General features: G+C 44.9%; 1 protein-coding gene across 3 annotated transcripts in view; it reads left to right on the top strand.

The window, feature by feature from the left end:
- The window catches only part of Creb5 (cAMP responsive element binding protein 5), a 393776-nt gene extending 367922 nt beyond the window's left edge, over positions 1-25854 (top strand). For all 3 annotated transcript variants that reach the window (XM_051152346.1, XM_051152345.1, XM_051152347.1), the window contains 4 exons: positions 12229-12552; positions 16499-16726; positions 24159-24267; positions 25167-25854. In XM_051152346.1, coding sequence (XP_051008303.1) covers positions 12229-12552; positions 16499-16726; positions 24159-24267; positions 25167-25327 — 822 coding nt within the window. In that variant the 3' untranslated portion in view covers positions 25328-25854. The remainder of the gene's footprint in view (positions 1-12228; positions 12553-16498; positions 16727-24158; positions 24268-25166) is intronic.
- The last annotated feature ends 224 nt before the right edge of the window (positions 25855-26078 follow it).

Raw genomic sequence — 26078 nt, 5'->3', positions numbered from 1 at the left:
CCATGAATCATGAATTCACACTTAAATGAGAAGTGGAACTGCTATTTCAAACAGCCAACCTATGCCTGTGTTGTCAGCACAGATAGAGCACTCACTCCTAGACTGCCAGAGTGATCTTGCCATGTGCATTTGTTCTTAAATGAATATGTGTGCACATGTGTGTGCACGCATGTGTATGTGTGTGTGTGTGTGTGTGTGTGTGTGTTTAATTTAAAACCCTGTGTCAGTAGAAGCAAGGGACTTGTATGCCTATATTTGCACCACTTTTTTCTGCCTACCGCTCTCTAATACTCCATTCAGGAACACCAGTTGCTTCCCAGGGAAGTAGTTGTGGGCACCCGGGGGCTGAACTTAAGCTTATTGAACAGAATCAACAAATGTACTTAGATGTATGGTCTCATATCGGAATCTGATTTTAATCCTGTTATCTTCTTAGGGGAAACACTTATTTGCATACTATTACTTTGTTTGCAAATTGAATTTTAGAAGCCATCCCTCCTACTCCCAGAGAGGATTTTTGAGCTACTGCATCATAGAAACCAATTGGGCTCATCTAAAACACGACTCCACTCATAGTTAATGATGCTTACTGTAGTAAGTCACGTACTTGACTCTCAACAGGTTTTCCTTTTTAGCAAAGTATATAATGTGTGGTACCCACCAAGGAGGCTGAGTAATGGTAGGCTTCCTCCGGTTTATAAGCTTTGGAAAGAAGTCAAGGACAGTTTTGAGTGAGAAAAGAGAGAGAAAAATAAATAAATAGCAGATGCTGAAATAGTACCAAGAAAAAAATATTAATAGATTTTTTTTTTCTCCTTTGGAAGAGATTCCTAAGGCTGGCAACAGGGCTCAGTGGGTAAAAGCGCTTGCCACCAAGTCTGATGACCATGGTTGAACCCCTGAAAACCACATGGAGAAAGGAGAGAAATGGACACCTGAAAGCTTCCCTCTGACCTCCGTGTGTGTGTGTGTGTGTGTGTGTGTGTGTGTGTGTGTATGTATGTCCCTGCACATAGGCACTACTGAGAAACTAAAAACAAATGTTTCTACTCATATGGACTTAGCGTCATTAGTCAGAGGAGACTAGGTGGCAAACTCAGTGCATGTGAACACGGAGGAGACACTCTGCCCTGCCCAGAGTGGCCGCAGCTGCCTGGCTGGAGAAGCACTCTTGTGACTCTTCAGACCTGAGCGGGGTCCTTCAATCTGATGCTGTCCCGAAACGGGAAAATGCCTCTCCATTTTGTTAGCATCTGGTTAATGATGCATGGTTTGAAAACCTTACAGACGTGAGAAATTTCTAGTATGATGGTATTCCTATAAAAACATGCCTGCAGGATGCAATGTCGTCCCTATCTGTTGTATCAGAAACAGAGCTCCTTGCCAGATAGGAAGAAATAAAGAAATTCTTTAACAATCCTCTGGTGGTTAGTTTATCTTGAAATTAGGGTGGAGTAGACAATTCTCAAAGTTTGCAGTGGTGGGAGGGGAAGGGGTGTTGAACTTATTTTTGTGTGTGGAATATTTTTGACTCAATCTTGTATTCGCTTGTATTCACAACATCCTGCCTCATTTCTGCAAACAGACCACAGACCCTTCAGCAGACAGGAAGCTTTCGTGCCTCCAGTCTTTATGCCTTCCCTCCTGCCCTGCCCTTCCCTGCCTTGTCCACCATGCCCCTTCTTATCCACTCAACTGCCTCTTCTTTAATCAGGCAGTCACGCAGCCAGGCAGCCTGGGCCCTGGAGGAAACCGCCAAGTTTCAAATCCCTCTTACCAGCCTTCCGGCAGGTGGCTTACCATATCTGCATGAGAATTCTCTGCCTCTCCAAATGTGGGGAATTGATCTGGACCACCAGCTTCATGGGCTGAGGACCTCCAAGGAGCCTTGATTCTCTTCAGGAAACTAGTGGCTGTACCACCTCTCCTGCACACTCCCCCCCCACCCCCCCCCCCCCAGTCCCCAGGGAGCAGTTGCCTAAGTGCAAGGTGGAGTCAGAAAATAAAATTACTTGGGCTAGAGATGACCACAGACTGAGAAAATGCAGTCTTCAGCTTGCGAAGGGGCAACTTCTTGGAGGGGCTGCTTTTCAAGTCATAAATCAACCAGAGAGCTTTCGAGTTGGCATTTTGGAATGGCACTCAGTGGGGACAATGATTTAAGGGGCTGGCTGTGTGTTCCCTGCCCCATCACCCCCCACTGCTAATGTTTCAGGCAGTAGATTTAGACCTCTGGCTCACTGCAGTAGCTCCACTGAGACAACAGAAATGGTAAGAATGCGACTTAGCAAGAGCCCCACCCCGCCCCCAGTGCCGTTCGTGACATGCAAATGTGCTCTCATGCTGTCACCTGAAAAGAACAACAAAACAACAAAAACTGAAACCTGAAGAACACCTAAAGTACTCAGTTCCTCATAATTTTAAAATGTAGAAGAGAATCACAGGGATCTGGAAGTGTCTAGTTGGCCATAAATTTAAAGCTTTCTTAAGAAGAGTGTCTTTCTATATACCAAGCAGCTGGGTTCTTCATAAACGATGAATCTCTGCCTTGCCTACATTTGAAATGCTTTAAACATATACATCCAGAGTGCGAAAGATATTCTCTCTCTCTCTCTCTCTCTCTCTCTCTCTCTCTTTCTCTCTCGTGTGTGTGTGTGTGTGTGTGTGTGTGTGTGTGTGTGTGTGTGTGTGTGGTGTTTGTGTGTGTGTGTGGTGTTTGTGTGTGTCTAGGTAGTGTGTGTGTGACACACATGAAGGGTAGGTGTGATGGTACTTCTAGGTAATGCATGCCCACTTCTTGCGTCTCTCAGCTTTCTGCATGCTCTCCCTGCCCAGGGAGACCAGGAGGTTCACAAGGACAGAATGGAAACCCAGCCTGTAGAGCCATGGGACTAAAGCCAAACATGTTTTTCATCTTTCGAATGACTGCTGAGTCAAGAATCATAATCTAGACCAAAAGGGTGGGCCTGGAAGATAGAGCCACGAGAAGTTAGTGATGCAATGGTTCTTGGACCATTAACACCCTGAAACCCGGAGTAAGTTACATGGTGCTTTAGTATCAATCATTTTCGCCCATCCTCTCCATCCTCCTCCCATATCCATAAAGATCCATGACACAAGCATGGAAAATAGCCTCGGGTGTGGACACCATCACCTCCCCCAGAAATAAGGGAAGCACCCGGAGATTTCTTATGACAAGTAATGCCAGGTCCCTTGACCCTAATGACTCCAGCAGGGGCTTGATGTCATGCAACTGGAATGAAGCCAAAAGGTGAGAATACTTCAGAACATCTTACCAGGGACAATTCAGGGGCCACCCAAGATGTGGTCACAGGAACTCCTTCTCCAGTTCCTACGGAGACCAGATTTAGAAGTCTGGGTGTCATAGTGATTGAGGTACCCTCTTGGGAGGAAGCTAAGGGTACTGACAATTGAATGCAGCTACCCCCACAAGAGAGTGGGAATGACCCATTGGAGGGCTGGGTGAGGTGGTGGCAGTTAATTGGCTGTTCTACCCATGTAGCCCCCCCTGCCAAGTCCTGCACCCCCAGCATCAGACTCAACAATGGTATTATTGTCACCTACCCAGGCAAAGCAGTGCACTTAAAAGGTCATGGAAAGTTGTTCTTGGGCCATCTTGCTAGAGATTATGGGAACTTAAGCACGAAGAGGAAACCCTCTCCTTAATTATTCATCGCACCTCCTTTGCCAAATTATTAGATCACAACGCAGGGAAGGCTCTGTGATGCCCACATAGAGTGAAGTCTTTTGGAAATTTAACCCTAAATTTCCTGACTTCTGGGCAGTTAAAACCCTAAACTCAGTGCTGTGTTAGCGTGGGGTTTCCATGGTGAGTCACAAATGCAAAGTTCTGTGTTTTTCTAATATATGTTACTGCCTGTGATCCCGAATATGTCCGCATCTGAAATAACATAACAAGGGATTTTGCTTTTCCAACAGAGGTTTCTTCTATAAAATTCAGAAAGAAGCCCTCTCCCAAAGGCATCTAGGTTTGCAGGTGTTGGGTTTTTAGGGCCGAGTAGTGTGTGCAACAAGACAGAGAGGTTATTCTCCCTCCAGCTGCCACCTGAAAGGGTCTTTATACTGCGAAAATTACAAGATGTGGCACAGGAAGATCCTACTCAAGGAGATCTGCAGCAACTTGCAGGCCCACTGTGTGCTCAGCACCTTTAAAAATCCACAGGGAAAGTGGCAGATTCTATGTTCTAGGGGTCATCATCCCTTAATGGTTAGTCTTAGTGGCTTAAAGGGACAAAGAGCTATAGAGCTTTGCAGTCTTACCGGGCTTCCAACCTATGGCTGGAACAAGAAAGGGCAGCCCAAGGACAGGGGTTTTAAAGTGAAAATTGTGAGGTGTCTTCCTCATCCCTACACACACACACACACACACACACACACACACACACTCCTTACCACTGCCTCTGCCTAGCAATTGAACTTGACTAGTGGGATCAACTTATCAATTAAAAAGCAATGAATACTTGAAACAGGGGAACATGGCAGGACATGTGAATAACGGACATGCAACCCAGCCCGACAGGAGGAGTGTGAGATCCACATGATGCCCAGATGAAGATTTTAATACTCTCTGGAGAAAGCCCCACTTCTGGTGAGGCCTGATGCAGACACTTGAGAAGGGCAGGCAGGAGAAAAGACATGGTGGGTCTGCCACGCCTTGCTCTCTTGCACGAAAACGTCTCTAGTCCGGTTCTACAGATTTAACTGGAAAAACCACTTCAGCAGATTCGATGGCTGCATTGCCTAAGAATGCTTTAAAGAATCCCCACATCCTGTGACACATGTGCTTGTGCCAAGCTCCATCTTCCTTGGACTGTTTGGCAGGAGTTTGTTTGTTTGTTTGTTTGTTTGTTTTGCTAACCAAGGATAAGGTGTTGCCTCACTCCTGTTGAATTTCTCTTGGGGGAGAGGCAGTGTTGTAGTACTGGCAGCCAGCATATCTAACTTTCTATTAACTTTGCGCCACAGAGTTGGGACCATGTCTTCTGTGGTTTCTTTTGGTTTTTAAGCCAACTAGCAGATGACAGTGTCGGAAGAAGAGGGGCAGTACGATTTCTTGCCGAAGAGACAGAGTTGTAGAGACAAGCACCGGGAACCCACTGTTGTTGACTGTTGACACTCTAGAGCCAAGCATCTTTTTGTTGTTCTCTCATAGGCAGTGGTGTGCTTCCTCTGGTGGCATCCCGGTGACTGTCAAATGACGTTTCTGTCAGCATTCTGTCCGAAGGAGAGAGAGAGTCCCATTTAGCTTTTATTTTAGCGTCTTATCTTGGTAATGCTGAGTTTGAGTCTTGGGTCTCTGTTGCTGCCATAAAGACACCACAGCCCAAACCAGCCCAGCACGGCAAGAATTTATTTCATCCTATAGCTTCATCATCCAGGAAAAGCAGGGAAGGAGCTCAAGGCAGGAGCCTGGAGGCGGGGACTAAAGCAGAGGCCATGGAGGAGTGTTGTTTTCTGGCTCTGTGAATTGCTCACCCTGCCATCTAATAGCACTCAGAACTTTCTCATAGCCCAGAGGTGACCATCCATAGGAGGTCACCCTCCTATGCCCAACAGCTTGCCCATAGGCCACCTTATGTATGGGTTTGTCTTCTAATTGAAGTCCCCTCTTTCCAAATAACTCTAGCTTGTGATAATATGATATAAAACTAGCCAGCGCAGCTTGGAACTCTGGGTAAACAACAGCGATTACTGAGCCACAATCCCAGCTTTTTCAATTATTATCCTTTTAAAGTTTTCAACTTGAGGCAAAATTCTAATCACATCAGCCACTTTACAGCATGCTTCTCACTTGTTCTCACTGCATCCTGTGGAGCTGTCACCTCTGCACTTCCAAAGTGCTTTTGTCACCCAGAAGGACCCGGTGCCCCTCCCCAAGTCTCCGGCCCCTTCCAGTCTTTTCTCTGGCTTTGTGTGTTTTTATATATTTCATATAAATGTGACCTTCTGTGTCTGTCTTTTTAAAATGTACTGTAATGCTTGTGACATTTTATGCTCCAGCACGATGGTCTGAGAGGTTAGGTATGCCCATGCTGTGGTGCATATACAGATGTCAGACGACAATTTTCGGGCGTTAGCTGGAAAGGGCAAGCACTTTTACCCTCTGAATCATCTCCCTGGGCCTGCTTTCTTCTAATTCATAAAAGAGCTGAGATTGAACCCACCCAAGTGCTCACTCACAAAGCATCCCCACTCTGCCTCTCAATGCTCTGGGCATCTCTTTTCTCGTCTTTACATGTACCTGCCTTTCATATAAGAGGAGCCTAAAGCTCAGGACTGCTGCCTGGGATAGTAAAGCAAGACTGGGAACCAGGATCCCCCGCAGCATGGTGGTGGTGGCGGCACACGCCTTTAATCCCAGCCCTTGTGGGGCAGAGGCAGCTGGAGCTCGGTGAGTTTGAAGCCTGGGCCACAAAGTGAGAGCCTATCTCAAAACAGCAACTAATACTCAGACCTTTTCACTTCAAGTCATACGTTTTCATTTGTCTTCTTTCTGTTTATTTTTTAAGTTTTCTGAAACAGTGGTTACTCTTTCCTTCTTTTTAACATGCACACCACTCACCTTTCCAATAACAGTTACCATCCAGCAAGCATCAACTCCAGGCCTTTTTCTCTAGCAAGACAAGGTTGCAAAGGGCGTCTCAGTGGTCTCCCATCAGGCCAGAGGAATGGGTGCTTAAGATGAAAAGCAAGTATGATTTTAGCTAATTATCTTGATAAAACCTCTGAGACATATGGGTTCTAAGAACCAAGCTTATATAGTAATTCTCAGTTGACACTCTGAAGCCCACGTGTGGTCCTGGGTATTAAAAACCTGTCATGCCTATGATGCTCACAGCGCGTGTTGCTTTCCCACGTCATCCACAATAACTCTTACGGTCTTAAGTTAGGATGCACTTAGAATCTAAACTAGTTGTTTGTAGGTATTAAAGTCAATAAATAACTAACTAACTTGGTTTTTGTTTATTTACATTAACTCATTAATTATGTTAATTTCAGAAGTCCTTGCAAGTGAAGCAAATCAGCAGTCATAGGTACTAAAAGCTCATGTCCATCAAAGCCCTCGGTCTCATACCATTGAAGACCATGAGAAGCTGGCACTAACCCCTCCCTTGGCACAACTATGTGGAGGATGCTAAAGAAAGATGAAATTGTACCTTGAAGCAAAGTTTTGAGGAAGCCAGCAGTGGCAATAACTGTGTTAAATGTGAAATAGAAATACAGACTTTGCCACATTTGTATATGGCTAGATTTTGACTTGTGGTGAGAACTGTATTTTGGTGTGATCACATATCAAATGGTAGTTCGTAGTTAAAAGCTTTCTAGAAAGAATGCTCCCACCTTCCCCCACCTCCCACCTAGTTGAATTTCAAGTAAAGTTTAATAATCTGGCTCGACTTTCCAAGGCTATGAAGCATAGGCAATCCAGCTCACTGACAGAGCTTTTGAATTACACAAATGTTTCTAATTGGCACGAACAAGTTGCTAATGGGAGAAAGACTGCCTGGGGGTGTGTGTGGGTGTGAATGTACCATGCTTGTGTTGTGTATGCGAGTGGGTGTGTATTCACACAAGCACACATTCCCACATGCTTGTGAGACTGACGGCGTGAGTATATCTGGAGTTCATAAGGTGCGCTGTGATACAAAACTGAGCTCACTGCGAGAGGGGCTGACACCTGGCACTCGACAGTGGCCACACTGAAATGGAGAGAGAGCAGCAGGCCCACACTCCACCAGGAATGGTGAACTAGTGGCTGGCAAAACACGCAGCTGGAGCAAAGATGAACTGGGTGTCAGAATCCTCCACTCTCCCTCTCAAATAAACAACCATGGTAGAAAATGATAAAAAGTCAGTTGGGTTTCCCTTTTCTCTCTAGCCGTCCCGTCTCAGCCCCGGCCCTTATTCTTTAGAGCTGAAAAAGAAGTCTGTTTATTTGTTCATTAGCGGCCACCTCGCCCTCTTGTCTTTCCTGACATCTGACAGAGCAGCATTTAAAACAAGACACCTCACGGCTTCAAAAAAGAAAACCCATTCTGTAAAATACAGCTTGGGCTCATTTGCTGGTCATTTGCCGTGCCTCAGACAGTAGGGGGTGCATTTATCTATATTGGGGGTAATTTAAAGGTTCACAGTGCATGTGTTCCCTTGGCACCAAAGCATAGGAGAGCGGCGGTTCCATGAGTTTAAGAACTGGCCCCAACTGGTCTGAAGTGGCATGGGTCGGGCGAGAGGACGTGTGCAAAGCAGCTGCAGAACCGACTGCCTTCAACTGTGATGGAGGCCGAGCGCCGGAGGGCTTCCTAAGGGGAGCCTAAGTCTTCATTGCCATACCATAGTGCATTTTTTCCTCTCTCCGCCGGCTTTTTAAAGCCCTGGTTTGATGTATCTTCCATTTACTTCACACAGCAAATAACAAAATGCCCAGTGCAGTGCTGGCTCAGAGTCAAAACCTAATAAATATTTGCTGGGTGAATAAATAGTTAAATGGAATGTTATTGGCGTTGCTAGTGTTATTGCCTTGGCTTGGAACATACAAGAACAGACTTGAGGCAATCAAATAATTTCCCTTCACCAGTACAAGCTAATTATTTGAGAGATGAAGATCTGGTACACAGTATGTATTTGTCAGGCTCCATTTGCTCTTAATTAAAGCTGGGAAAGTCAGTTATAGCACTGAAGAGACAACTCGATGGCCCACTCCAGCACAGCCTTTGAATTTTCCATGCCTTGACATCAAGGACACAGGAAGATGGATTTATCCTGCTCCCCTCTCAGCCCTTTGCTTCTTTTCTCTGCTGTTTTCTAGAGAGCAGCCTGGATATGGGGGAGCAGGTCCCTTGACATCGCTTCTAGGGTTCAACTGCCTCTGTGACTTCTGCTAACAACACATCATCCTCCCAAAAAAACCATGTGTGGTATTCTGAGACAAAAAAATGCTACATTTCTACCATAAGCCTTGGAATGGTCATTCTTGCTTTAATTTCATTCATGCTTTAATTTTAAATATAGTTATGTATTGGTTTGTACTGAAGCCTGGGAATTAATGCTTTACAAAATCCAAAGATGATTCTATTCTCATGATCTGAGTGACTGATGGATATTAGTGGAATAACCACTATAGATAGACTGATAGATAGATAGATAGATAGATAGATAGATAGATAGATAGATAGATAGATAGGGAAGTAGACCAGTGTGGCTACCTGGGGCAAGCTTGGGGCTGGTGATGGTAAAGCTAGCCTTCCTCTGCAGGGCTGGCCAAGGTTACCATCTCCATTTGATATGAGTGGATGTAAGAATGAATTCCTCACAAATACAAAAAGAGGGAGAAAAGATACCCAACCCCCAGGCGTGGATAGCCCAGATAGAGACCACCCAGCCCTGATGGCCCTGTGCTGCAGGAGACCTCCTAGAGATTCTCAGCACCCCCCATTCCCCCTAGATACAGAATGCCTTCTATACCCAGCTGCCTTCTGTTGCCAGACACCCATCAGCGTTTGCAGCCTGCAGCATGACTTCTATCTTGCCAAGTCTACTAGGCCTTCCTTTCTCTTTCTGTCTTTCCTTTTGGTGATGAGGAAGTGCTTTAACACAATTCCTGCTTCCTGGGGTGGGTGAATGGCATGGCTTCCCACACTCACGGTCCCATTCAGAGAAAGGCACCTACACCTCGCCAGCAGCCATGCCTGAGCACAGGCCTTCCCCTTTGTACTAGCTTCGTGGTATTCCTCTGAAACCTAGGGATAAAACACAGAGTGAGGACGGGATGGTGCTCAGTTAATGCTTGTTCATTCGTATTAGCTACTTTGGTGGATACAAAAGGGGTTAAAGTAATAAAAGGCACTATATAAAACACTACAGTAAAAAAGGTTGCCACAAACACCCTAAATCATGGCCTGAGGGTGCATGCCAGTGATGAGGAATGAGACAAGGGTATAAGAGAAGAACCTAGGCAAATAGCTTTTACTTTTTCATATAGTACCCCTGTACCAGTTGAATTTTTTAAACTAGGAAACTGCATGCCAACATGTGTGTGCCTGTGTGCCTGCATGTAACCCAGGCTGGCCTTGAACTTGAAAGCTTTATGCCTCATCCTCTTCAGTACTAGGACTATGTGTATGCTATATGTTTTTGTAATGAAACTTAAAAAAAAAAAAAACTTAGAAAGCCCATTGGTACTATCCAGTAAGTCACAACTTAAAGTAAAACACAACTTCAACGTACTTTTGTTCTTTTTTTTTCCCCCCTTCCTTTTAAGTTCTGAAAGAGCATTTGGAGACTTCCCGGTTAAAGAAAGAAGCAGTGTCTGAACCAAGTCATCCCACCAAACATTCATTATGATTTCTGATGGTACAATTATCCCACCTGCTCCTCCTATTCTACGTATGCAAATGTGGGTTTCAGGAATGTGCTCGCCCACCACCAGCACAAACAACACATCTGGCTCCAAGTGGCTGACTTCATTGCACTCATAAGCATGGCTAAGATTTTTTATAATGAGCATTTTTTTTTTTACAAAAACAATGAGCTCATCTCTCAAACAGAGAGATGAGGAGCTTCCGTTTATGTCTCTGCTTAGTAGTAAACACAGTGCCCAAGGCCTAGGCTGTCCCAGGCTACGGGAAGCGCACCCTCCTCCAGACTGTCCTTATCAAGCCCTTTCTGTCCTAGCCATGGCTACTGCTCATGCTGTGAAGGCAGCAGACTTGGAGGCTGCTGAATCAAGACCCAGAAAATAGTTGTAAATGATCTATATCAACACACTGGTCCATCCTGTCCCCCTTTGGAGGCTCTTCATGTTTAAGTAAAGACTTGGTTAGCCGAGTTGGTTGGGGAAACTGAGGTACTGGCTATAGGACCACGGCTTCCATGCCCACCTGGAGGCTGTTCTTCTGTCTCAGTGATGTTTAATGCTGTCATGCAAGTACATAAATCTGGAGAGCGCTTGAGCTGGCTTGTCTTCATAGAGCCAATGTGAGTGACCTTGCCAAGGACACTCTCATGTCCTCCCAGGGTACATCTCCAAGGAGTAACTACATTATACAATATTTTTTATTGCCCACCAGGGATCCTCAGATTTAGGATAACTTCCCACACAGAAAACAAGGTTGAAGGAACTGAGTTAATACTGATAGCTGGCTGATCCTAGCCCATGACCAAATCTCACACTGTGGCCTAACGTTGTATATCGAAGGCCAAGTATAGCTTTGACACTTTAAGTGATTGGGTTCAAAAAGAAAAAGAAAAGTAAATAATGTCTCGTTGTGAACATTATATGAGATGCCAATTTCCTGCCTGTAAATGAAGTTGCACGGCCGAACAGCAGGCATGGCTCGCTTACATATCCTCCACAGTTGGTTGGGACTTAGGATGGCTAAATTGAGAGAGTGGAATTCACAGTGGTGAAAGCCCTGTCTGACAGATCACATGGACTTGCCTCTGCTTTAGGCTCAGGTGGAAGCTGTTGGTGTGCATGCCTGTTTTGTGATGAAGGAAGTCTCTTGGTGGGCATGCACCTGGCCTGCTGATTCGGCCATCACAAAAAATGCTGTTCAATGCCACAGACCATTCAGCTTTCCTTACTTGAAGTTAGAAGAAACTGACTGTGTAAGAAAAATAGGATTGTCAGGAGGCTCATGAGAAATGTCACAGGTAATAAATGCGAATGAATTTCACATTGCCTTACAGATTGCTGAGGCTGGTTTGAACTTCCAAACTAAAATTAATAATTTTTCTGTATGCTAAAACAGGATGTTATCTCTTCCCTGTATTTGAGAAACCTTTTAACAGGCAAAATCTACTTGTGGTCTCTGCACATAGATGAGCATGGGAGCCCTCCAACTAACGGCATCATTATATTAAATGGGTTCATTTGGTTTGTGTTTACATTTTGTTATCAATAAGAGATGATGGTGCAGTAGGAAATACCTTTCACTCTTACATATCTTGATAGGATACCCTATGTACTTGCTGGAATAGCCGAGTTAACAGAACTGACAGTGACCCTCCTACCCATTATAATACATAAAAAAGTGAAATTCTGCAAAGCTAGCCATTCATAACAGCTGCTGTAACAGTAGTACCAGAAACATTCTAGAACTGAAAGTATGAACCATTTTGCTTCAATATCCCCACTGTGTGCACAAGTGATCTCAGTTTTCCCCTTGTTTTTTTCTGTTTCAGAGGTTGAAGGCCGCACTGACTCACCACCCTGCTGCCATGTCAAACGGGAACATGAGCACCATCGGACACATGATGGAGATGATGGGCTCCCGGCAAGACCAGACGCCGCACCACCACATGCACTCGCACCCGCATCAGCACCAGACACTGCCACCCCACCACCCCTATCCACACCAGCACCAGCACCCCGCACACCATCCCCACCCACAGCCTCACCACCAGCAGAACCACCCGCATCACCACTCCCACTCCCACCTTCATGCACACCCAGCACACCACCAGACCTCGCCACACCCACCCCTGCACACCGGCAACCAAGCCCAGGTAGACTTTCACTAGCATTTCTTCCTTCTTCCTGGCCTTGTTAACAGCGTAAGAACTAACTCTGCAATCATCTCTTGCTTCCTTGTTTGATAAGTCTAGGCACTCAATCTGGCATTCTGGGGGGCTCTGCCCATTTCCTACGAGGTGACTATGAACAATAAGAGATGATTGGGTCATAGTTTCTATAAACAATGCAGTAAATTTTAGCTTCAATCTCTAGGGACAAATGCAAACTGCAAGGTCTCCAAACACACACACACACACACACACACACACACACACACACACACACACACACACACACACACACACATACACACACACACACACACACATACACACACATACACACACACACACATACACACACATACACACACACGTATATTTGTGCATTTGTCACAAAGTTTGTCCTAAGCAATAGGTAATACTGATAGGAAGACTAAGAGAAACTTAGGCTCATGATGGAAAATATGAGAAAGGGAACAGTTGAATTACAGTAAAGAAGCAGAAGAATACCAGTCCCTGAAGATGAAGCAGCTCATCAAAGGATGCAAGGGAGTAAGGTGCTGTAGAGATGCTGAGAAGTGACTCATCTCTGAGTATGAAGCATCTTGAAGGAGGCAGAGAGGCAGCCAAGCTCTCTGCAGATGATCAGACAGAGAGAAAGGTCAAATCCCAGGGGTGGAGAGTCACCAGGGCTAGCCAGGAAGAGAATGAGCATGCAGACTACACTTAAAAGAGAGTTGGGGGACCAGGCAGACGTTATGTCACCCAGGCAAGGAAGACAAGCAAAGCCCTGTACGGGACTGGCTTTCCCAAGCAGATGGAGGACACGTTGAATAGAGCAGTGAGTCCTAGTCACTCTGGAGCTTTGAGCAAGATGCCCTTCGCCAGTCTTCTCCACCCATGCCGCACTGCCCAGACCCAACCAGCTGGGTCAGAGAGCCTTGGAAGCTAGGGTCTGCCAAAGATTGCTTATTCACTCTCTCCTTTGCTGTCAGCCTCTGGAGGCAAACTCTGAGACCAGGCAGTGCTTTGAGCTCTGGAAGTTGCCTGCCCTAACAAACCTAAGCCAGGGAAGGTAATGTGGGGGTGGTAGGTAGGGCACAAAGGCAAAAGCTATCCATTAGATAAATTTACCTTTGCAAAGATCCTTAGTGGTGCTTTATATAGCAAGAGGAGTTGAGCTGTGAGGCATGAAACCACTTCTTTCCTTGACTGACATTGGTGACAATGGACAGAGTGATAGATTAACCCCCATGCACCTCAAAGTGGTGATAGCGATTGATTAAACTTATAGGCTCTCAGGAATATGAAGTCACAGAGGGTCTGCAAAAGTTTTCAAAACATGCCAGAGAGGATCGATTCTAAACCCAAATGATTCCAAAGAAGTTTAGCATGTAGTCTTCGACATTCCCCCAGAGCACACATTTTTATTCACATTTCGGTCAACTGTTGTATTGAGACATGCACCAAAAAGGAGAAAGAAAAGTCATCTCAGACAAAGGCAGTTCACTCACTCCGTGTTGTTACTAAAGTAGAGGACATAAAGGTTTGGGTACCTTTCCGGGCAAGTTACCTCAGAGACAAATTTAACAGTTTTTTAAAATATGAAAGCCATTCATTAGCTAAGTGCCAATTAGCCAATTGCCGTGTTTCAAGTCGGTAAGTGCCCAATTGTAAAGGCAATTAGCTAATTGCTATTGCAATTAGCTGCACCCAGATTTTCTTTTTTATTTTTTTAAGTCCTATTCCATAAAGAAAGACTCCATATCTGTGGATCATTTATACAGTAGTCTAAAATACCACTCTTAGGGTTATGTGTACATGGCTGATTACTGATGCGATCTCATCAAGTTCCTCAGTTGTATCATAGTCTAAACAGTCAGTGCGGAGACCTCTCCTGAAAGCCATTCTAATTCTCAGAGTCTGAGTTAATTTGGGACAAAGTCTGTCTTCTTCAAATTCCTGTTCATTGTTTCTGATCGAAATTTGCCAAGCAATTTCTGCCAATAGACTTCCATCCTGCACATAAAATGCTGCGTCACAGTAAATAACAGGAATGCAGGTTCTGGCTTTAGCCTGTCTCTTTAAATTCTCCCAGCTTCCCGTGATGCCCGTGATCTTCCTGCACAGTTTAGATGTGAGTCCAGAATCCTGGTGACACTTGATGGTCACCAGGAATATTCCCCCAGCCCAAGCCCTGGACCTGCACTGGGCCTGGTCTCTCACCCTCAGCACATAGAGCAAAGGTTCAGGAAAAGTATCCACGTATAAGGTTGACTAGAGTTAGGAGAGGACATGGCATCAAGAGGTCCTTGCTGTAAACATCCAGTTTTTCTTAATTCCGTCTTGTATAGGACCAGTAGTAAGAGATCTTACAAAAGAAAAGTAGCAAAAGTCAGCGTGCTTGATCCTGCTCTGCCTGATTCTGCAGGAGTTGCCTCAGGGGCGGGCCTAGCAGTGTAGGGGTGTTAGCGTCTGCAATGACAGTTTGTTACATCTTGGCCAGTGGCAAAGATTATGTCACCACCAGCCACCCTAGTGAGTAAGACCTAAGAAAATTAATTAATTATGTTATCCCTCTGTGATTGGGCGGAAAGGAATTGTCAATAAAGAATTTCAGAAAACGTCTTTGCTTCAGATAACTGAGCTACAATCCGATCAACCTCCCGAGCCTGATTTGTTTACAGTTAGTCATAGAAGGTTTGACAGAGTTTAGGACTAAAATATGTCACCGGCACTCAACTGATGTCAACCTGTAGCCACTGTTAGCGCAATTCCAGTCAGTCTGGGGGATTTCAATCATAGAGGTAGAATGTGCTAGAAAAGGGTTTTAAGCTTAGTTTTTGAAAACTTTTTGCCTGCTATTTCTGTGGGTTAAATGTCTCTTGTAAAACAACTTTATAGGTATTACAACTGTAAGCCTGGGTGACTGAGAAATAGGAGAAGGAGGAAGGAGTGAAGGGCATTAGCAAAAGCATTAGGTGTCCAGACTTATAAAGAGGGACTCATAGAAATTTCACAAGGGACTGCGTGTCTGCCTCTTAGAGGGAAATAAAGCTGTCTGTGTGGGGGTTTCCAGCCCTTCCATGTTGCCGAGAACCACATAGGCTGGACAAGGAGTCTGTAGGCTTAATAAAACGTTTTAATAAAGTATGTGGCCACTCTTAGGATTTCCTTATAATGTAGTTCTGTGTTAGGCACCCTGTCCTCACTGTCTCACAGATACTCACAAAAAGGAGGGCTGGCAACAATTGCTAGCTGGTCCAAGGCCCTGCCCCAAGTCACTAGAAAACTCTCCTAGATTCCCTCCTCCTTGATCAGAGCCCTGAGGACCTTGCAGGCCACACCCACCTGGCATCTGTGGGCCTAGTTAGTCCTAGGTATTCAAAATGGAACAGAAAATAGGACCCTGGATGTCTTCTGAATTTCCAAGGCTCTTCTATAGGAGTCCACTGGTGACAGTGTCCCCAAAGTGTCCTTCACCGATGCAATTTTACACACATTTGGAAGTAAAAGAGCCACAGCCTACCATAAGATTTTCTGGGAAAAACAAAAACAAAACAAAAAATTAAAACAATAGCCCTGACCTCACCTGCTTCAACCCAGCATCCATCCATCACCAATTTAACATTCTTTAAAGCATCTTAAATAAAACATTTTTAATACCTGAAGGAGAAACGAATGCCCGCCCCACCCCCAATTCTTCAAATATCCCCCAGGGGTTACCTGGCCCAAATACATGGACTGTAGCTCAATGAATCTTGCTCTCCCAAGTGTGATTTCATTGTTTATCTCATTCACCAAGAACAAGGTTCATATGCTTACTAAGAAGCAACTGGCTTCGCGTGCTTTGCTCTTGTAACATTGGCTTGGGAGTCTTCCTGACCCAACTTGTCCTTCCCTGTCCCCATCACTTCCTTCCTCTCCTTCCCCTCAGGTTTCACCAGCCACCCAACAGATGCAGCCAACCCAGACGATACAACCGCCCCAGCCCACAGGGGGACGCCGGCGAAGGGTGGTGGATGAGGACCCAGATGAGAGGCGGAGGAAATTTCTGGAAAGGAACCGGGCCGCCGCCACCCGCTGCAGACAGAAGAGGAAGGTCTGGGTGATGTCACTGGAAAAGAAAGCAGAAGAGCTCACCCAGACAAACATGCAGCTTCAGGTGCGGGGTGTGGGGGTGGAGGGGGGGTGCCCATCCCTTCCCTGAGCCTTGTCGCAGCTGGTGTTTCCTGCCTTGCAGCTTGTTGACCCACAGCCCACCACACACCTCGCCTCAGAGGAACCCCAGCTCGCTCATCCAGCATCCACAAGAAATGAGGCACACAGGAGACCAAGCACAGAAACAGGGCTTTAAGCCTGCCTTCTGTGGCTACACACTGTGTTTAAGCTGTGTGGCTCTCAGTTTCCTCATGTATAAATGGGGGACAACATTACAGGGTTTGTGGGTGGATGTGAATTGATGTCCACGGTGCAGTTAGCATGGTCTCTGGTACAGAGAATGCTCTTCACCTGGAAGCCATAGGCATGGGCACCCAATTGGCTACATTTTTTTTTTTTTATAAATGGAATAATATTTTGTCTTGCTGTTGGTAGGTTTTTGTGCTCAGCAAGTTTGGAATCTTGTGTGATTTTTGCTCTCCAGGGGTGGCTTAGCTGGGAACATCTTTTAAAAAGCTGTTTCTGCAACTGTCCTAGGTGAATTGGGGCTGGGGTGGGGTGGGGTGTGAGGGCTAACTAGCATGCAAGGCTTCTTCAGAGAACTCCCCAGCACACCAGTGATGCCGGGCTAAGGTGTTTGTTCTAACATCAGGAAGGTTCTCCAGAGACCATGGCAATTAAAGTCACATATGACAAACAGCTTCAGGGACCTTGGGAAGAGTTTTAGATATAAGCAGCTCCTCCCAGAGCTGAGAGGAACTTATGGTTATAAGGAAGGGAGGTAAGGTGACCCAAATAGAAAGACTTTACACCTTAATATTCTCTCCAGCCTGGTCTCAGAACACTTACAGGCCTCTGGTCCCCCTGCCCTAGCTGGAGAGTGCAGGCATTGCAGGCATGTGGCAGCAGGCTTAATTTTATGCCTCACAAATGCTAGGCAAGCACTCTGCCCGCCGCGCCACATCCCCATCCATCTGTGCACCTCGCCAAAGGAGCACTTGGAACATTGGAGCCCCCCCCCCCCCCGTGTCTTTGCATTGTGAGTTGCATTAAAGGATCCGTCACATCCAGTGTGCAAGCCAAACATGTATAAAGGGAGACTGGTGTCATCTGTGGCCTGAAATCCCATCACTTACAGGCATTCACCTCCCCCAACCTAAGGGCATCGTCACCCTGGTTGTGACAGACATGGTGAAGTTAGAAAATGTGCAGTTTGCACAACATGAGATCACACAGCGTTTTGGGCAAGCAGTTTGGGGTAAAGTCTCACAGCGCCTCCTCCCTATTAGCCATTCCCCGCTCTGGCATAGGACCTACATGCTTCTGAATCACTGACCGCATCCCCGATCTCTAGAGTGTCCACAGACTGGATGCCTGACCAACGGCGTAAGGCTTTGATTGCTGAGAACCAAACCACAAAGCGGTGTCTGGAGCTAAACACTTTCAAAGCTACTGCCATGCACAGGCAAGGCAGAGCAGTCTGTGAGAACCTTTCAGTAGGAATGTGGATAAGCATTTCAGCATTCGTGGCTACATTTTCACTTAGACATGTGTTAAAAATGTTACTGGGAGATGGAGAGATGGCTTAGCTGTTAGGAGCTATTGCTGTTCTTACAGAGGACCCAAGTTTGGTTCTCAGCATCCATATAGAGTGCCTCATGGCTGCCTGTGCTTCTACTTGCAGGGCATTCTAGCCTGTTTGGCCACCTGGCACACATGACATACAGTCACACAGACATACATAGACATATAAATACAAATTAAAATCAGTAAAGTATGTTCTGCAAACATGTTAAGTGAGCAAAAGCTCTGGACAGTTGAAGCCAGCACATACTGTGGCACTGGCTGAGCAGCGTTTGAAGCAAGAACTCCCAGCAGTTCTGAGGCCCGTGGGGTTTGCTATTTGGATGCTATTGACTCAGGGAATCTTTGTTACATCCTGTGTAATTTACGCCATTTCACAGCATCTTTGGCTTCTACATACTAGAATCAGGAGAGACCCCCCCCCCCCTCAGTCGTGACAATCACAATGTCTCCAGACATTGCCACTTGCCCTCTGGTTGGGGTGGAGAGTGCAGCAGTACAAAAATCAGCTTTGGTTGAATGCATGTCCCTTAAAACAGAGTCTGTAAATAGCCAGCAGATGCGTATCAGATACAAGACTTTAAATCAGGGTGAATTAAACTGAGTCCTTGCAGATCCACTCCAAGATCTTTACTGAGAAGAGTCACAGCAGATAGCCACACAGCAAGATGTGTTTGAGGTCAGACGTGTTTGTGGCTTGACATACACTTATTTACGACTACTTTCAAAAAGCATATGAAGTACATTTACCCTTTACTAGACACTAATTCACTGTGTGTGTGTTTAATATTTTAGAGCCCAAATAACTAAGACAGCCAAGAAAAAGAGGTACCTAAGTCTTAGAAACTGGGATAAAAATGCTCAGCCTTTGGGAATCCATGCAACCGACACTGGTATCTTTTTTATTACAAAAGCTTTACAGAAAAAGGAAAGAAAATACCTCTGAAAGACCATTCACTGATGTTTTTCAACTACTGCTTGCTGCAGGGGGACTAGAGAGACAGAAGCCACTTAGTCCCATGTTCTCTGTGATACTGTGCACTGCATATCATGCCCTGTGATGCCGGAGAGGATGCTACAACCTCAGCTACCTTTGAGTGACCCTTTCCTCTCACTGTCAAAAGAAAAAGGTGTCTCTCTTGACACTGGTTCCATGGGCCAAATTTTAAGTAAACAGAAATAGAAGGCGCTAAGCAAACAAAGTCCAGCCAAGTGGAATATCCAAGGTCTCAGTGGCCAGCCGCCACTTCTGAGTTGTTTTCCAAAATAGAACCTTCTAGCTAGGCTGCTGCAGAGCTTCCGATGGGAAAACCAAGACCCAGGCAAACAAAAGGCAGACCCCAGTCTTCCTTGGTTAGCTTCAAGGCAAATCTCTGACCAACAGGGCAGCACAGGCATAGGACTTAGAGAAACTTAGGAAATGCCCAAGCTGATGTTTTACTATATGGAGAAGCTGAGGTGTGGGGAGATAGGGAGTCACCCCAATTGTAATATAACCGGTACCTATCAGAGTGAAGACTTGAGCAAACCGCCTGTGGCCAGAAGCCACTACTTTGACATTTTTCATTCTATGATGCCTGTGAACCAAAGGAGCAAGCCTCCTGCTGCAGTGACGGGGGCCTGCCGATGTGGCGCTCCTAGGTCCCTGGCATTCAGTGGGGATATGGAAATCATCTGGTCACCCACTAAAGTAATTGCTTTTCCTTTTTAGTGCAAAGACACATGGCCCAAGCTGATGCTGAAATCTTAGACACACAAACCCCAGGTCTGGGACTTGGCAAGGGAGCGGGCCAGATGGAAACTGTTGCCTGACAAATTGAAAGTCCTTTGTTTCTGAGGGACCAAACCTGCCCTCAGCTAATCTGAAAAGGGAGGGGGGGATTTTGGGCCCTTTGTGATAATTATGTTTTTGGCACAAACTCCGGCTTATACCAAAAAACATTGTGGATTTGTCATATAACAAAAATGACATCACCAAAGCCCCAAACTGTAAATGTGCCTGTCAGGGAATTCTGAACGTGCTGTTTAAAGGATGTTATTGCAGCATGGAACACCTCAATGTGATCCCCACTTTACCCCCAGGCAGATTCATGGGTTTAAAAACACATCAGTGTGACAGGATTCCCCTCTTACTGTCATTGTATAAATAGCTAACTGCTTTAAGAATAGCAGCCCCAAATTCATTTCAAAACTAAAAAAAAAGGAAAGGATAACCTTCAACCAGAGAATGTTTTTTATTATTTATACTTTGTTTTTTGTTTTTTTGAAACTGCTTATATATGAGCACCTAGAAGTGTTGCTGCAACCAACAAAGGTGAACTTCAAAGGTGATTTTCCGTCCATTCACAAAGTGAGGGAATGCCTCCCACAGTTCTGGCTTTTATTTCCCTGCTGAACTTCCAGACCAAATTTGACTCCTTTCCTGCATTTTTGAAACATTTGCTATCTGGTTTTTCTCTTACAAAATGAATTCAAGGTGATTCAAGACCTCTTACCTTGAAAAATATTTTTACTCAAAGCACAGTCTAGTGTTTGCCTATTTCCCGCTTCTGTCTTCTTTGGATGTGAAGTCCTTAGGCGGCACGTCTATGCAGAGCATCGCATATAGTCTCCTCTCTTTGGGACAGCAGTTGTTGACCTTTGTCATGTTAAAGGGCCTCATGACATCTGATGGTGATTTCAGAGACTCTTTCCCAATGCAAGTGCAGATGTGGACATAAACAGGTTTTGTTCTCTCTGAAATGAGACTGACTGGCGCACTGTGGCATACTGCTAGGATCTGGTCACACACATGAGGGTGCTGAAGCTGGGTTCCTCATGAGACACAGGGCTTGGAGTATAAGCATCCATGAGGATGCCCAAGGCAATTCACTGACAGATGAAGATTAGAATCAGCTCCTTCATCTGACAGGTGATTGGCTTTCTCAACAGAAAAGCAGCACAGCACGACATCACTCCCGAATGAGAAGCTGCCTTTCTGGGGAGAACTAAACTAGCCCAGCCATCTTGGTTTGGATTTTGGTGGGATGATTTGGAAAGTCGGACCGTACCACTGGCCTCATCTCTTTTTGTTTGCAGTGCTAGGAGTGCACCACAGGGCCTTGCCCATGCCAGGCAAGCACTGTACCTCTGGTCCACGCCTTCATCCCCCGCCCATTATTCTCAACCTTAAGATTGAGCTACTTTTTTTTTTTCCCCGTAAAATTCCTGTGCATGCATTTCAAGGCTCTCAGGCTTTGCTTATTCCCCCACTGCATCAGAGTAATGTGTATTGACATCAGGGGGTGCTTGGTCCTCTCTGTTAATGCTGTTAGTGGGTGTTTATTTCTCAACCATGACATGACCAAATGACACAATTAATTACTAACATCAGAAATATGTGCATATTCATTAAAGTACACACTTATATTAAAACATTCAGTTCCCACATACTTTTAGATAAAATATAAACATATATACATATGTATCTAATAGATAGATAGATTAAATATATATATATATCTATGTATATGAATGTTTTCCCTTGATGTGTGAATTGCACTATTGATATGCCTAGTGACCATATAGACCAAAGAGGACGTTGTTAACTCCTCTAGAACTGGAGTTATGAATGGTTGTGAGCTACCATGTGGGTTCTGGGAACCCAAACCAGGTCCCCTGCAAGAACAGCAAGTGCTGCTAACCACTGAGTCATCCCTCCAGTACTGGTTTCTAAATCCTTACAGAACTTTACACAACTCAAGGCCTTAATTCATCTCCTGACAGCATATTGGTTTATTAATGAAGTATTTCGCTATTTGTGGACAAAATGATCCTTGATAGGGTTTTAGTGATGGGCATGCATGATTATGCTGTTTTGTAGTAAAACTGCTTTGTGAAAGCAAAAAATATATAGTGAAAGGGTTTAGGATATGCTCCCTGTAATGTGAAAAGCTAGTGAATGGCGTTATTGGTGTTTCAAAAAAGAAGCTGTGGACACACCGTGGCTAGAGCTCCAATGCTGCCTACACAAGATTATTGCTCAGGACACAGTGGGGAAAGAAACATAACTGGAATTCGCCCTCTCCAAGATGGCCACCACCCCTCAAAGAAGATTGATTTTTAATTCAAGAAGTTTTAAGAAAACAAAGTAACCCAGTTTGGTGTTGTTTGCTAATTTTTAAATTGCATTGATGGTTTGATGGTTGGGTATGCCTGTGTTGTGACACGCATGTGGCGATCAGAGAATAACTTGTAGAAATTGACTCTCTCCTTCCACCATGTGGGTCCTTGGGACTGAACTCCAGTCATTAGCCTTAGTGGTGGGCACACTCGCCTTTTGAGCTGCTACCCGCCCCCACAAGTCTGGCTTTTATACTTTGCTAGTTGTTTTTTGGGTCTCAGTAGAAAAAGTGTGGGTTCCCTGTGATGGCTTCTAAGTGTCATCATCTACATCATCTGCTGCAGAGGGCTTTGCTAGGGTGTCAGGAATGCTGTGCTCAGCAAATCATGCCTGCTAAAGGATGCAAGTAGTGGGACATTTCATCTTTCAGTGTGCATGTGCAGACATGTATGTGTCACAGTTCTGTGTCAGCTTGAGTTGTTTCATTTTATTTTTAAGTAGATAATTAAAAATGTATAATGGTCCAAAAGTGACTCTCGCTGTCTTGCTCTCGCTCTCAAGACAGAGTTTCTCTGTATAGACTTGGCTATACTGGACTCACTTTTTAGACCAGGCTGGCCTTCAACTGACAGAGTGCCTGCCTCTGCTTCCTAGAGTGCTGCGATTAAAGGCGCGCACCATCGTGTCCAGTTAGGTGGATTTTTCTTATACCTACTGTTTTAAAAATAGGAGAACTTGGTGTGGGGAAACAAATGGTGTTATTTAAGCATCACGATTCCATTATAGTTCAAAGAAGAGTTGGTTGAAGGCTGATGTGAATTTCCTTGTAAAATAAAGTTGTCCCACTTGCCCTGGAATTGCCAAAAGTCAACTTTGGGCTATGGAAATGGAAGGTACTATTTGCCTTCATCGATGTTCTCAGGTTTAGGAGCAATTTTCCTGCACCATTATGTGATTTATTCACATTTAAGTTAATTTCTCACTATTATCATTATGTTGTGGTTTGAAGGATGAGGGGGAAAGCTTTTGAAGGTGAGACTTTTGTTACTTTGTTAGCAATGCTATTCAGTGTGCAGTTGATCCAATGTTCCAAATGCATTTGAAAATGGGAGATACTCATTAAATTTTTTTTTCAGTATTTCAAGTAACTTCTAGACCTCTGGGAACTTTCCTCTCTAGGTGATTTGTGCCTGGAAAGGCAAGTTCATATTGCAGTTGTCACCAAGTCCATTGTACATGGTAGTGTTTCTGACTCCGTCTTCTAAGTGCTATAAATGAGGTTGGTGGGGGTTAATCAATTTGTGTTATCTGTATTGGGTTACATGGTTAGTGAATCATAGTGATATAACCCAGTCCGGGTACCAAATGTTATCATTAAAAATATAGAGAGGGGCACAACAGATCTAATATGGAGAGATTTATTTTAGAAGCGTGGGGAGAGAGTAAAAGGAGAGAGGGGCACTCCAGGGTGACAGAAAGATAGAGAAACTCAGTCAGCCTTTTTATAGTTGAGTGGCTGCCAAGTGATGACAATATAGGTTGCTAAGCAACCTAGAGGCTGCTGCCTATATGCTAACAAGAGGGCCAAATTAAAGGAAAGCTACAAGATTCGGATCAATCTCACTAAATAACATTGTTTATGTCATTTGGACACAAACAATAAAGCTTGATATTTTGTTGTTGAAAGTGGGTGGGACTTTGCATTGGCATTCTTTGGTCTTCTCAACACAATTTTAATATGTCTTTACAGAATGAAGTGTCCATGTTGAAAAATGAGGTGGCCCAACTGAAGCAGTTGTTGTTAACACATAAAGACTGTCCAATAACAGCCATGCAGAAAGAATCACAAGGATATTTAAGTAAGTCACTCATTCTTTAGAAGCCACAATTTTGTCACTAATTTTGCACTTAATTTTATTAGAAGGGAAAATTACAGCATAGGGTGGACAGCCAGACAGACATGCGGGAGTTACTGAGTGATTACCAGCTCTTCTGCCAGGGGAACCATCTTTCCTGAACTTTTTCCAAAACCACGCCCACCACTTCCTGATAACACCTGGCCTTACTTTCCTTGGCATTTCACGTTACCAAATCCCAGCTTTGTAGCCAGAAACTAGTCTGTGGGGTTCCAATTACCAGCGGCCTGTTCATCCTCCCCGAGAAAGCTGCGGGCTGGGAGGCAGCATTGGGGGAAATTGCTTGCTTCCAGGGTCTCAGGAGACACTGCATGTTGCCCACCAGGCTGGAAAGCTCCTGGGCTCCCCTGGTTTGAGTTTACCAGCAGGGAAAGTGGGGTCCCCTTCTCCCTGTCTCCACTTTCTGCACGTGGAGTGTCAGTAGGCTAATGCTAGCTAAGTAAGGGACAGTGGGAGGAACAGTGATTTGTGGCTGAAGGTCAATTTGTTTTCAAATAATTTTTTAGATTGACCAACACAGATTCTCCCACCACATGTGAGTATTTTTCCACACTTAATATATGAATGGCTACCTGAAAATACGTGATGGGGAATTCACACAGCAAGACTCACGTGCACGGGGTCATTGTAATGATGGGGAAAGTCTGGCTTCCTGCGTAGCTATGAACCGGGGAGCCTTATCTTGGTGACTTCAGTTTTCAAATGAAGCTTTGGCTTTACCTTCCAGAAGAGAAAGTGTGAAACTCTTCTTCCACAGGAAGTAAATGTCTAATAACATCCTTTATCTGTTCTGAGGAGAATGAGCTATATTTGTGTGTGTGTGTGTCTGTGTTCCATCCTAGGTCCAGAGAGCAGCCCTCCTGCGAGCCCCGTCCCAGCATGCTCACAGCAGCAAGTCATCCAGCATAACACCATCACTACGTCCTCGTCAGTCAGCGAGGTCGTGGGGAGCTCCACCCTCAGCCAGCTCACTACTAGAACAGACCTGAACCCCATTCTTTAAGAGGCAGGGGTGGCGGCCAGACCTGGCCTCCGAGAAGAGCTGTCGCGTGTGCCATACATCCTTCTTCCAAAGGGCATTTTTAGAAGTAACTCCGACCTGGAAGACGCCTCAGCCCTTCAAAGACTGGCTTTCATTTTTTTATAGCTATTATGGAAATGTTGTCTTTTATACTTAGTTCTATAAGAAAAAAAGGGAGTTATGCAATGAATATCTGTCAGCTTAGGAAGCGCATTGGTGCTTTTCTCCGATTTTCTGGTACCAGTTTCTTGATTATAAACAGAACCTTTCCTTGTATATAGCCATGGTTTCATTCTTACCAGTCCAATCTTTTGCCTGGAACAATGAATCTTGTTTAACTACAGCTTTTAGCCAAAATGAGGTATACTTAGATGTCAGGTGAGATGGAGCCACAGTAACTGGGTGGGAAATCTGATGATGTCATAACTCATGTTGAGTTTGTGCTGTGATGTCACCAGAATCTCAGATAAACACATGGGCCTTCCTGATTTTTTTTTCTCTTGCTAGGGGAAAAAAGAAAAAGAAATTAGGGCCCATCGATGTCCCAAAAAAGCCACCAAGCATCTCAGGCCCTCTCCTCTTGCTCTTCTCGCCCACTTGCTCAGGCGGCCATCATTCTTCTCCATGACCATCTCCCTGGATCCCTGTTTACTCTCTGTTTTGACTTTCTCCTGGCTCGCCTTTTCCCCTTTAGCTTTGCATGTGCAGAAGAGGAAAATAATGTCTGAAGAAG

This window comes from Acomys russatus, chromosome 10, assembly GCF_903995435.1.
Source record: "Acomys russatus chromosome 10, mAcoRus1.1, whole genome shotgun sequence".
NCBI classification, from domain to species: Eukaryota; Metazoa; Chordata; class Mammalia; order Rodentia; family Muridae; genus Acomys; species Acomys russatus.
This window is presented reverse-complemented; position numbering and strand designations above follow the sequence as displayed.